A 14219-nucleotide genomic window follows, 5' to 3' on the forward strand; every position below is an offset into this window, starting at 1 on the left:
TCCACAGAGATCTGAGAGTGGATTCAGTTGAAAAATACATTAAAGATCGTGCTCTGAAACTATTCAATACAATTGACAGTCACAATAATCCAACTCTCAGCATCCTAAAAATACAGCGAAATTTGATAAACACAGGCAGGTACAAAGATATCAGATCCATCATATTATAAAGCCCCGTAAAGCCCCGTATTTAGTGTGACTTAAAATTGTCCACAGATAAAATAGAGTAAAGGTGCTGATTCACCAACTCAGACATCTGAATATCAATATGTTTACAATATTTGGTTGTCTTATAAAATTTTTATAACCACAAAACTTTATCGTCCAAAATACGTTTTGTCAATTTTTAATAATCTATAACTTTTCAGTAATAAAATTTTTTATATATTTTCTATCCGGTTATAGGTCACTTTTTGTTCAAATTAAACGTTTGTTTACTATTTTTTAATGTGTTCTATATTTCGACTCTCCTTAAGAATCATCGTCAGGATCTAACATAAATTAATATTAATGAAATCTTAACCTAAACGTTATGCTTTTGACTCCGTTGTCTATATTGCACGTCTCAGTTTTGTGGATATATTAATTCTTCGCTAAAATATCTAAGATCTATCTAAGTTTATGCACTTCGTATTTTTTTATTTTTCTTTCAAGAATTTTTTGTGATTTTAACCAGTTCTGCTCACAAATGTCCTAACGTTACATACCGTCTTCATAGGTATTATTACTACCCACCCATTCAATGTACTACTGCCAAACGCACACGCATTTTTTGTTAGTGTCAACTCCAAGTTTCCTACAACCTTTCATTCATGAATTGCTTCTAGATTTGCTAAATTTTAATGGTTAAAGAGAAAATTACATGTCTGTGAGTTGTTGACAACGTGCAGCGTCAACTTCATAATTGCAATGAGCTACAGTCGGTGTTTTAAGTATGAGAAATGGCAAAATCTTTTAAATGCTTGTGGTGAATAGTTAGGTAGCTTCACCACGAGCTAGAAAGTGTTTAACATATTTAGACATATTGCGAGGTTATTTAAAGAATTGTGATAGCCAGTGAAGCCAGCTATATTTTTATTTGTATTACATATGTATGTATATGATGTACAAAAAAAGGACTTTCAGGACAAAAACTTTAAGTTATTGTTGCGGATTTAATGTTTCTGATTGTTTCGTTTGGTGAATTAGCTTTATAGTATATCATTTTATTTGTTCATATATATAATCTAACACTGTCACTTTTCGCTATCGCAATCCACAACATGGCAAAAGCTGCTTTAAATGTAGTTGGTCATTCTATAATGATGTGATGTCATTCTTAATAGATGTGCAATCCTTTTTTAAAGAGTATGATAAACACATTTTCTTCAGTATTACAAATTTTGTAATATGAAATTTTTTTTTTTAATCCATATATAACTTTATGATTAACATCGAAAAATTATATCAATCGTTGACGAAATTTTTTACAAACAGAAACTTCATTTTGGAACTCCAATTTTTTACATTGAGTATAACATATGAATGTTTGATCGAAAAATTATATTGATCAATTAACCGTTGCAGAAATTGTTTACAAACAGAAACTTTATTTTGGAACTCCAATTTTTTACCTTCTTCACGAATTAATGTTTATTCACAAAACTAATATAGTCTTTGACTTCTCAGCATAGTTCAACAATTTCAAATATTATTTATTCTACCGACAGTCTCTCACACTTTAGTATGTTACCTTACAGCTCTATTTTTGGAGACAATATTCATATACTCATTGAGCACTTGCTTTATTAACTACTTAGGATTTCTAAAAACACAAGATATGGATTTTTTATTTAATACAAACAAGTACCTAAAACTAAGCCTAGAAATATACGAGGTTCACTATTTATATTTTGAGCCTATTGTTTCTCGAAGTATTCTCCTTTATGATGATTACACTTTTGCATGCGTTCAAGCCATTTGTCAAGGCATTTTTTCCAACCTTCTTCAAACACCTCCAAAACATTTGTTGTTCATTGAAATCCAACAAGGGCTTCTGCTTCCTTCGCCGTTGTCCACTGAATTTATTCTTGACGTTTGGGATCAAGAAGGTTGTCAGAAGTGATTGGGTTCCACATCAGTACCCAGATTGTACGGAGTACGGCGGATGACCCATTAATTCGATTTGTCATTTTTGGAATGTTTAAATAGTCGAATGTCGGTTGTTAGACAAGATGTGTGCATTATCCTGATGGAGATGGAGAATGATCCGACGGCCCTTGTTTGTTTTTCGTATTTCACTAAAGACTTTCGGTTGGTTGCAACAAATGGTTAAATACCATTGACCATTTTCCGTTCCTGTAATGGTATCCGTATAATTGCCACATGACCAATTTTTTCCAAAAAAAATAAGCGAAAATAAGTTTCGAAGTGCTTTTGTTGGATTTGATTCATCTTGAAACACCTATACAAGTATTCAATCGACTGCTGTTTACGTTTCGGGTCATACGCATATACTCGTATCTATGATTTGTCACCTGTTACAAACTAATACTCATATACATCTTTTGAAGCACCGTCATTCTATTTCTTGAGTGTTTATGTATTTGTGTGCACCAATCAACACGAGCTTCTTTTTGAGAATTTGTTAAATGATGGGGTATCCAACGATTGAACGAAAACAAACCTTTTACAATTGCATGACTACCTGATCGTGCAATATTTTATATAATCGGATGCTGGTGGAACTAATGCCTAGGGTTTTACCTCAACCTCAATCTCACAGTATGTTAGCCGACGATCTTGCATTCAACAAGATCAGTTTTTGCATAGCATTAATGTTTTCTGGCACAACAACTGATTCTGGGCGATCTTCAAGAATTTCGTCGGTGAGTGAACTGCGGTTACTGACTGATTAAAATCATTGTACTGTGTACTAGCATTGTTTCACAGTGGCAAATAATGGAGCTTCATCGACAAATTTGGAAGTAATTTGATCGGTGCACTCTTGTCTTGATACCCATAACCCAAATCGACAGTCGAAAGTCGTAGTAAATAATCGCACGAAAATTTTCCCGCGTTAATTCGATTTTTTCGTGAACTCTCAATTCACTGTATCATAATCACTGTAAATAACACAAATACTCGTTACGCTCTTTTGACAAAAAGTCTAAGATAGCTTAAATGTATTAATGTCAAACTTTCTTATTGAAATATTAGATGACACCTAACAACAATCAGTGTTACCAAGACTCAAAATATAAATAGTGACCCTTATATCTCTAATTCTAAATTAAATATATGTCACACCTAAAGGTATATTTGGGTGTTACATTTAAAAACTCAAACGTTGAAAATGAAGTTAAAGTAGTCTGTACATATTTTCTATTTGTTGTTAACACAACTGAATAATCAAATAATATCACAAAGTTAAATAAAGATCCAATACATGCAGATAAGTTTCCAATAATACTCTTAAACAATTATCTTCATCACTCAATTAAGTAACATGTTTGACCAAAAACCCATACAACAAAGAAAAAGTTTCAGGAACATATTCTGGTTTTTTTAAATCCTACCCCCGTTCTTTATATTTTTTAATATTTGATAGACTTCTATGATTACCAGAAATGCATTACAACTTGGTCTTTATCTATTTAGTCTTTAAGCTACACAATCTTATTATTATGTTGAAGCTGTTTTGAGGTAGTGCACTTAAGCACTTATACTCTTTTTCAACTCGAGGTATTTTCAAAACCCCTCTCTACACCTTGACTAGATTATTGTTTATCACTTCATTAGAGTAAGCAATAATTGACCTCAGATCTGCATACCTCCCCATGGTATGGATTTATCACTCATTTTCATACACTAAATATTTGAATAAATAGAAGATCCATGTACTGAAATGGATCCCAGTAATCAGTTTTTGTTCTCATAAATCCAATATACAATATACAGTATAATATACAGTAATCACAATATATGCAGATTTTTACAATATGTATTAGGTTAAAAGGTGGATAAAAAACTGCTATACTCACCACATCTTTTCATGTGATATGTTATGTGTTCTTAAATTTAGCTGATAACAAAATTCGTTATTGATCGGTAAACAAGTCCACGTACATGATCGTATCAGCTGCTCAATCAACAAATTAGACATTAAAAAAATGACTAACATTAAAATTGAACTGCGTTGGTTTCACATATTTTCATGAATGAAATTTTCCTTTTTTTCAACAAATTTTTTTAATTTTATGATATTTAATTTTTTATGATATATTTTTTATTTCTTCATTGAGGTTAACATATGCACAGGAAAAACTTTGTTCACACGTAGGCGTACGTAGGCCAACTTTCGACCCACTCTTTTTAGTTTATAATGTCGCCGATTTTTTTTCCTCCACTTATAATAACAAGTCCGGATTTTGTTGTTAGTTTTGTTGTTTAGTGTAAAATGATTTTTTTTGGTGTTAATAAATATGCACAATTTTGGGTTTCCGCTTATGAAAAATGCACTTAGACAGCAACCGAAAAATAAAATGCCACGAGGAGGAGGCAACAATGGCCTGATTTCAACTTGTGAGATCACAACATAAACGCTGATGATGTAGCTAAAGGAAGTATGCTTTGTTAATGCAAATTGCAGTACAGCTAAAACGAAAAAAGTTTATTTATTACTTCCAAGCATTTTATTAGACGCTTTGGTGTGTTGCAGCCGCACATTCTCTTTTCTGCAGTTTAACAAAATTGTGGACACGGTCAGTACTTTGAAATCTTTAACTTAATTTTTTGCACCCACACACGTGTTCACTTTTACGCGTACTTGAACGGATATAATGCAATATTTTTTTTTTAAAATAGTTTATATACTCACTTCTTGAAACAATTTTTACTTGAAAGGTCTCTTATAAAGTCTCTTAACTCGGCGTTTTATTCGCAAGCTATTAAAACTTAAAGTAACTTAAAGTAACCACAATAACCACAAGCTCTCGTTTTCTATACATTGAAAGTATGCCAGGTTATCAATCCGAAAAAGGAACAATATGGCATTCTTCTACTTTCGCCACAAGTTACTAATTCAAATTGTTATTTCACTGATTGAAGAAAAAAGACATATTCTGTTTATACATTCCAATTAAATTTACAAACTCTCCTAATGATACATGATGGTATCAACCCATTTATAATTCGGTATTGTCACCCAAATTTTGAGCTATGATCTATTGCATAATGTAAGCAGCTAACCAATTTACAAAGCAAGCTTCAAGTTCATGCTCAAAGATAGTTCTCGGACCAAAAAAAAACTTTACCAAATAAATACTTTAGTTTATTTGTCAAATAATTTGATGTTTGTTAAATTAATAGTCACTATCGCATAGCAAATAAAACAATCTAATACAATTCTTATATGCTAGTCTTGACCATTACAATATCTACAGACTCAAGTTATTCAAGGAAGAACAACCATTACACCGCTACTTCTGTCAATGAAGATATAAATTAAGCATTTGTCGTGAGATTAAAAGTAATATATTTTACAATAAAAAAGATCATCATATTTTGAAAATATTATGCTACACTGACTGAATAAAAATATTAGTATTGTAGATAAATAAAATAAGGTTATACGCTTTCAGTGCAGTATAACACAGCAACCTTAATATATCTTTTGCATAACAAGAATACCTCAGCCAAACAGAAAGCAACACACCTGCCTAATGCTATATATTAATATTAAACAATATTCTTACAATAATCGGTATAACGTTAAGATTGTTAGCTCTATAAGTACACGATTATGTACCGCACAGATAACCACGAAGAGCAACTCAAATAACATCCTCAGTTCCACAAACTTCAGTCCGTTCAATCTTTACGCCTCTCAGGTTTTTATTAAAAACGATTGTAATATGCGCAGGTAATTTACATAGGGTGTTCACGGGACACTGATTAGCGGGTTAAAGTTAAAACCAGTAACAGAAATTGCCCCGTTAGTTTCTCATTGATATCACGTAACTTAGGCACAATCCATATTTTTTTAAAATGATGATATTAAAAATGTAAATATCAATATATCTGTAATATATGTTATATATAAAGTGTTTTAAGAAGCACAGAATTTTAAATTTACATTCTACTCACCTTCTACCCGGATTTTGTTAACTACTAAGTAATAGACCTTTTTCAAAAATTTTTTTGTTATGTTGGTACACCCTTCTTGACATATGGTACAAATTTGAGCGCCATCTGTCAATTAGTTTGTTTACAACAGCTATTAATGTGAGACTACCTCAAGTGTATTTAGCGATTTTTACTATGGAAAATTCTTGTTTTACGCAATTTTTTGACCAAACACGGCACCAGTGTCATCACTCAGGCACCATATTCGCCAGATCTGGATCCGTACGACTTTTTCGTATTCCCGAAACTCAAATTGCCCCTTCGTGGTAAGCGTTTTGAGTCGATTGAATCTATAAAAGAGAATTCGCCGAAGTAACTAAAAGCCATACCTGCACGGGCCTACGAAGAGTGTATGGAAGATTGGGTTAAGCGTTGGCATATGTGTATCGCTTCAGAAGAAGCATATTTTGGAGGAGATAAAATAAATTTGGAATAAAATTTAAATTTGTGTTTTATTTACAATTCGGGTACTTTTTGAGCAGAAGATAAAACTTGTGCAAATAAATGAAACTAATCGATATTTCTTTAGTAGTACGTGAATGTATATGTTATCTTATAGGTCCAATTGTTACCTATATTTTCAATCATTTGTGATAGTATCTTTTGCATATTGAAATCATGTTGATAACCAAACTGAAATTGATGCAGACTTATTAATATAAGCCAACGATTTTAGGTACCTCTAAGAATGAGATACATACCTTAATAATGCCAGATCACACATTTTTGGTAACCGGACAACAAGTCCGTTTCTGGAGATAATGTTGTCATCAAATTACATCTCTTTAATAAGTCCGTCAAATTCTTTCTGAAACTAAAAATCTTTTAAACCACATTTACGTTCTTTTGAAAACAAAAGCAAAACGCTTACCGTAACGTGATATTGTATTCTTTTGACGCTGACACTTCCATTTTCACAGTTTTTAAGCAACTATGACTTAATAATGCCACTAACCCATAAACTACACGAAATAGATTTTTTTTTAGGGTTTGACGGTAGCTAATGGATCGCTATTCAATATTTCCAACATCAGTTTTGCTTATTAATAAAGCCACTGAGGCAGAAATGAGTCAGACTGCTAGACAAAACATCGCGAACAAATCTAAATGGATTTGTATTGAATATAACACATCACTCAGTAAGTCGTGTGACTAACTAAGAAAAACAAATTTTTTCTCCCAAAAATCGATTTTACTCATCAATATATTCTCCTTCGAAGGCAATACAATCATTCCAACGCTTCTCTAACTTCTCGATGCCATGGTTGTAGAAGGATTTGTCTTTTACCTCAAAATAGGCTTCAGTTTCAGCAATTACTTCTTCATTTGAAATGAAGAATGCGGCACTCACATTGAAGAGAGGTTTCTAATAGTTAAATGCATAATTGTAAACACACTGCCTTCTGATATCTTTACAGTCTCAGCTATTTCACGCAGTTTCGATCAGATATAACCAATTTCTGGACTTTTTTGATGTTTTCTGGAGTAACCACCTCAATTGAACGACCAGAACGTTAACCATCGTCGATGTCTGTACGACAACGTTTAAATTCAGCAAACCAATAACAAATGGTTATTTTCGATGGAGCAGAGTCCGAATAACACTTTTGAAGGCATTGCTAAGCTTGTACAGTATTTTTTTTTATCCAAGAAGCAATGTTAAATCAACACACGAAATTGTTTTGAATCTATTGTTTTGAAAATAACAAAAGTAGCTTCACTTAAATGGCTGTCACTTTTCTTCTGACTAATCGATATGTCATGAAATTTTACACATAGTCTTTTGAAGGTTGGTACTTCATAAACGTCATATGGATTTGACAATGGCAGCGCCATCTGACTTATTAAGTGATGTGTTACTTACGTATAAATATCCAATATCAAAACGGTTGCCACTAGACACAGTGTTGGCAGCTTATATATTTAAATTCCATAAATATGCTCTGTACATATGTATGTTAAAAGTAATAATGTGTCTCATAACAGTATGGAGAATAGTGCAATACTTCTTAATACTTTTACAAATACGTACCCTGTATTTGTATTACTGTTACTGTCCATACTTATTTCTTATAACAAGTGGCAAGACACATCCACTCCTAAACGTATCATAAAACTCTGAAAAAAAAATACGACATTGCAGCCAAAACGCAAAAGCGTGATTCTGCAAGTCGTGTACTCTGAAGTGCAGTGGACTTTCATTGCTTGTTTTTGGGTTAAATAATTTAAATATAATATTTCAATTTATTAAGATGTCAAAAACATGGCAACAAAAACTTAATTTAACCGAAACCAATCTAGTGAAAGGCATTTAATAAAATTTTATAACAGGCATAGAAAATTATGCTCATTTCCAAATTGAAGCTGTAGACCATAAACCAGATTTTTAATGCATATTGCAAACTATGTACGCAATCTAGCTACACTGACAAAAAAATACTAGAATTCGAATGAGAAGATGTAGGTAAAGCAACTCGATCCAAAAACAAATTTTGTTGCCTCCAATCATCGAAAGATGTAATTGAGTTCGATTTTTACCTAAGATTGAACAAAGCAACAAGCTTATGACTTCTTTGGAAAGTTTCTCACTTGTTCTATGTAGAGTAGAATAGAGTAGAGTAGTACTCATCACATAACTAACATACTCTGTTATATATAACTAAGATCCACCTCTGGTCATAATAGATAATAGTATTTTAAACCTCCTTATACTTTTGCAATCATATGAAATCAGTCATAATAAATTATATACATAGCTATAACTATAATTTATAACAAATCTTCCTAAATCTGTCTAATCTAATATTATGCAGAGGAACTACTTTTAGATATATGTATACACATTGTATATATTGTTTTCCAAGTAACTCTATAATTTTTATTTTGTTATTTACAGATTGCAAATGCAGTCAAATCGGTGCCATATCCACAATTTGTGACAAACGCAGTGGTCAGTGTGCTTGTCTACCCAATGTTACTGGTCGTCGCTGTGATAAATGCAAGTCTGGTCATTGGAATCTTACAGAAGGTGTAGGATGCCACGACTGCCATTGTGACTCCGCAGGCTCACGTGGACATGAATGTAATCCTTGGACCGGTCAATGTGATTGTAAGATTGGTGTTGGTGGTCAACATTGCAATGAATGTACTGATGGCTTCTTTGGCTTTTCTGTTGATGGATGTCAACGTTGTATTCCTTGTGCTGGTGAAGGTCAGGTATGTGATCCCATTAATGGGCGATGCATATGTCCACCAAATAGTCGTGGATTAGGTTGTGCTCAGTGCGTTAGCGGCACTTGGGGTTGGCAGCCACGTTTGGGTTGTCGTGATTGCGCCTGTGATCGAATTGGCTCAATAGGACAGGTATGTGAGTCAAATTCTGGCCAGTGTCAATGTCGCGAGGGTTATGCAGGCAGACGTTGTGATAACTGTGCAATTGGTTACTTCGGATATCCGGAATGTAGACGCTGTAATTGCGATGCTGATGGTTCATTTATCCGTTCTGATGGGCTCATAGCTTGTGATGCAAATGGACAATGTCCTTGCAAATCATTGGTGGTTGGTCTTAAATGTGATACCTGTATGCAATCTACTTTCGGTTTATCTGCTCTAAAACCGGAGGGCTGCACACGCTGCTTCTGCTTTGGTCGCTCCGCTGAATGTGCGCAAAGTGAATGGTCTTGGGGCCACATACGCATGGCAGAATCACGCAACTTAAGCGTACAGTATGGAAATGCAGATCATGTACCTAATAATGATTATGAGTACATTGTCGTAGTGCAAATGGAGGGCGCAAAAAGTTATCAAGAAGATGCAGAAATAAGTGTAATGAATGATTTAAATTTAATACCGCGCTCCACTGGCAACGTCTCAATCGGAGCGTATGAAAAGTTTTACTATCCATTATACTTTCAACTGCCTCCTAAATTCTATGGGGATCGCACAAGTAGTTATGGTGGTAGTTTGTATTTTACTCTTTTAACTGAAGATGCTAACACTCCTTTGGAACGTAAGATACTATCACGCTTTCCACTCGTGCAATTGCATGCACATACAAAACTTGTTTTGGATTATTATGAATTCGAGAACTATGATGAATACTCCTTGAATGTAACATACAAGGTGCCACTGCACGAGTCCTTCTGGAAGTATCATCATAATAGTCAATCGGTAGATCGTGCAACAATTATGGCTGCTTTACAAAATATAAAGCATATTTTCCTACGTGCCAATACATTTGCAGATTTCTCACAAATTGTGTAAGTAATACGATTTCCAAAGTATAACTAAGATTAAACGATGTTACTTAATCTTTTATTTTCAGATTACAAAATGTTCACATGGACTCAGCTATTTTTGTTTATGGATCTACAAATATGTTTGCTAAAAGTGTGGAAAAATGTAAGTGTCCAAAACGTTTTGATGGACTTTCTTGTCAGGATCCTGGTCAAGGTTTCTATCGTTGGCGTAATATTACCGAAGTAGAAACAGTTTTCATTGAAGACCTCATTGGACGTGCTGCGCCGTGTCATTGCAATGGTCGCAGCTCCATTTGTGATCGAGAAACCGGTGTTTGCTTAGTAAGTGATTATGTTCTACTATTGTTTTAAAAATCTATTGAGTGAGAAAAGTTATTTGTAATTGAAACTACTAAAAACCTTCAGCAAATTAAATTCCTTTTTACGGGTAGACATTCGCACCTACACATTCATTTAGAGACCTTTAGTGATATTATTTTACTAACTGATTACCCTGTTAAGTGCATGGAAATAATCGTATATCAATTTGTACATTATAGACATGTCGCGAAAATACTGGTGGAGACCATTGTGAAAAATGTGCTGAAGGTTATTATGGTGACCCCAACTTGGTGTATGGCTGTCAACCCTGTCCATGTCCAGAAACTAATCGAAATTATGCTCTCGGCTGCAATGTTTGGCAAGGCGAAGTCAGCTGTACCTGCAAACCAGGGTACACCGGTAAGCTTTGTGATCGATGTCGTCCTGGTTATTTCGGAAATGACAGTTGCACGCCCTGCAACTGCAACATCAATGGCATTAGTGCCGCTGATTGTGATGCTACCACAGGTCAGTGCAGCTGCAGACCGGGCGTTACTGGGCTGAAATGCGATAAGTGCTTAGCTGAACGGCACTATTTGGAGGATCGGGGATGTAAAAGTAAGCGTAATCAGTCGCCGTTAGTATTATTAATAATATTAATATTTTAATATATTTTATTTTTAATTATTTCCATAGTGTGTGATAATTGTACACTGATTCTACTAGATTATATGAATTCAATTAATAATAAATTACGAGGCGGCATACATAATATGGATCTCACGGGCATACCACCGCCATACCTTCAAGTTGAGCAATATGAGAACAATTTCAATATACTAAACATACACTTTTATGACTATAAAAATGCACGACAAATGCTTATCAATTTCAACGTAGATGATCTTGTTAAATTAGACTCGCATGCTGAAAATATGAAGTTTCAATTCCGGAAAGCTTTGTCAACTGCTACAAAACGTGAAAATGCCGTTATGTCCTTACGGAATGCGGCAACGGATTTGTTTCTCAGTGGTAGTTCATTGCGAGCTGAAATCGTGGAAACGATTTTAAATTTGAAGAAATATGGTAAAAGCGATCATCACCTTAGCTTGCCGGCAGCTTTAGAGCAGGCACGCTTCTATCTCGATACAATACGTGAACACAATGCCTCGATACATAACATTCGTGAGACAGGCAATTGTGGTTGGCATTTTTACTATTTCTTCGGCAATGCCTCTGATGATGCTTTTGATCAACAAGCTCGCGTTGAAATGTTATGGAGGGATTTGAATCAAACCAATTTTCGCATATCCGATATGCGTTTACATGCTGATCGCACACTTGAAATGCAGAGTGAGATTGAGGACGTCGAGGAACACATTAGAAACTTAAAGAGCTACCTGATAGAGGATTATGGGAAAATACGTGAACTGAAAGAGGCTATAGGAAAACAACTAAATCAGAACCTAATACCAGAAACGGATGTGATGTTAGAAATTAATTTAGGGCGACAGAATGAATTAAGTGGGGAAATCGATACCATTGTACGTTTGGGTGCCATACTCAACTCAACGCAATTTGAGCAGGAAGATATGACGAGAGAAGTTAAAAAGCATTGGCTGCCAAAAGCACAAAAGCATGCAAACCGTTTAATGGAACGATCCAATGAATATGCTAGACAATTCCAACCAACAAGAAATGGAGCTCGTATTGCATTACTGGCGAGGTGAGTAATTAATTTCGATTCGATGTGCAGAAATAAGTCATTTTGATGCTAACCGAATACATTTACTCACGTGAGACTTAGATATTTGACGATGCGATATATAATTAAGACAATAATTTATTTAACTTAATATTTAATATTTAAAAATCGCGAACAAACTTTTTTGAGAAACTTAGATGCACGATCAAAATTTTAAAAACTTTATGGATAATAGTTTTTTTATAGCTTAAAATTACAGTTAGTATATATAAAAATATACTGAAGGCAGATCTATAGCTATAAACGTGCTTCGGAGGGAATGAGGTATTAGATAATTTCAATTATTTGAAAAAATATTCATCTTATTGAGCAGTCATATATAATTAATATTGAATATATATATATATAAACATAGTTTTCGATATATTTGGTGGAGTTTTGGCCTCTTAAACACGTGCCCTATTGAAGTATAAAAAATAATGTAATGAAAATATGACTTTTATTATTTTGGACCCGTTCCGAAATATATATTTCCAAAATAAAATATGTGAGAAATAAATAAAGGACAAAGATAGATAAAAATAAAAACGTTTAAATCTTTCTAAATATTTCAAAGAGTTATATTATTAATGGATGTATGTATATCTCCTTATAGTAAGTCTATCATGAACAAAAGTACTATACACTGTAAAACCAAACACCAATAATTTATTTCTTATTTTAATAAGCAAATAAGCGAATAAAAAAGATAGTACCGATAAATAGATTAATAGATTGAAAGGTATTACTAAAAATTAAGTAGTAGTGGTTTGACATTATATTTTAGCAAATAACTTATTTCATATTATACAGCTCGGCCCATAAAAATATTTCTGACGCTATAACCGCAGCACGGCAAGCATCGGCTGAAGCTAAAAATGGCGTTTATACAGCACAATTTACGCTTTATCCAGGAGATGGTAATTCGGTTATCGAACGCGCAAAAGTATCTCTAAATAAGTCAAAAGTTTTGCAAAAGGAGGCTTTACAAGAAATGCATAGAACAAATGGTAAAGTAAAATTGTATTTATAATATATTTCACTCTCTTAACTATATATTTTCACTCAGTATTGAAAGAAAAGCTTAGACTGCATGAACACAAAGTGGATCAAATCAAGACTAGAATTATCGATGCTGGTATACGTACGAACAATATGTCAACAATTATACGTTCATCTGCTCATACACCCGCCACCCGTTTAGCCTTAGATTCTATTGACTCGGCCCAAAAGATTTCAGACGAAATGCGCAGTGAAGCACGCAAGGCTAAACAAATGTTGGAAAGTATAAGTGGTTTACGTGAAAAATTTGCTATTCTGGAACCGGACTGGGAGATCAAATTAGGCATGGCTGAGGAAAATATATCACTGACAAAAACTAATATTAGATTGGCAAATATTTCTTTGGGTTATGTGGAAGAACAAACAAGAAAAGAACAAGTTAAGTTTGAAGTCTGGAACAACACCATGGCTAAACAATTGCAGGAGCTTAAAAATAAAATAGCTAAGGCAAAGCATGCCGCCGAAGGAGTGAGTATATAAATCGATTTATTATTCAATTGGAAGAATTTTAATATACCTGTAATATGAGTATTTAACAGTCATCTTGCACAATCATTAAAGTAATAGTCTTCAGTTTAACCAATTAATAACCTTTATTTAATTATAATTCCATCATTCTCCAATTAATATTCGATCGGGAATTAATCATCACAAAATTTTCAGTTCCTCGCTTTTTAAGTACTAGGGTG

At 33.7% G+C, this 14219-nt stretch overlaps 1 protein-coding gene across 1 annotated transcript in view; it reads left to right on the plus strand.

Annotated features, from left to right (window-relative positions):
- LOC119688565 (laminin subunit alpha-1) overlaps positions 1 to 14219 on the plus strand; it is a 50900-nt gene that overhangs the window by 26637 nt on the left and 10044 nt on the right. Inside the window, exons 2-7 of the mRNA XM_038103238.1 lie at positions 9062 to 10424; positions 10490 to 10745; positions 10964 to 11342; positions 11421 to 12450; positions 13282 to 13478; positions 13538 to 13998. Of these exons, the coding sequence (XP_037959166.1) occupies positions 9062 to 10424; positions 10490 to 10745; positions 10964 to 11342; positions 11421 to 12450; positions 13282 to 13478; positions 13538 to 13998 (3686 nt within the window). The remainder of the gene's footprint in view (positions 1 to 9061; positions 10425 to 10489; positions 10746 to 10963; positions 11343 to 11420; positions 12451 to 13281; positions 13479 to 13537; positions 13999 to 14219) is intronic.

Source organism: Teleopsis dalmanni, chromosome X (genome assembly GCF_002237135.1).
Source record: "Teleopsis dalmanni isolate 2A chromosome X, ASM223713v2, whole genome shotgun sequence".
NCBI classification, from domain to species: domain Eukaryota; kingdom Metazoa; phylum Arthropoda; class Insecta; order Diptera; family Diopsidae; genus Teleopsis; species Teleopsis dalmanni.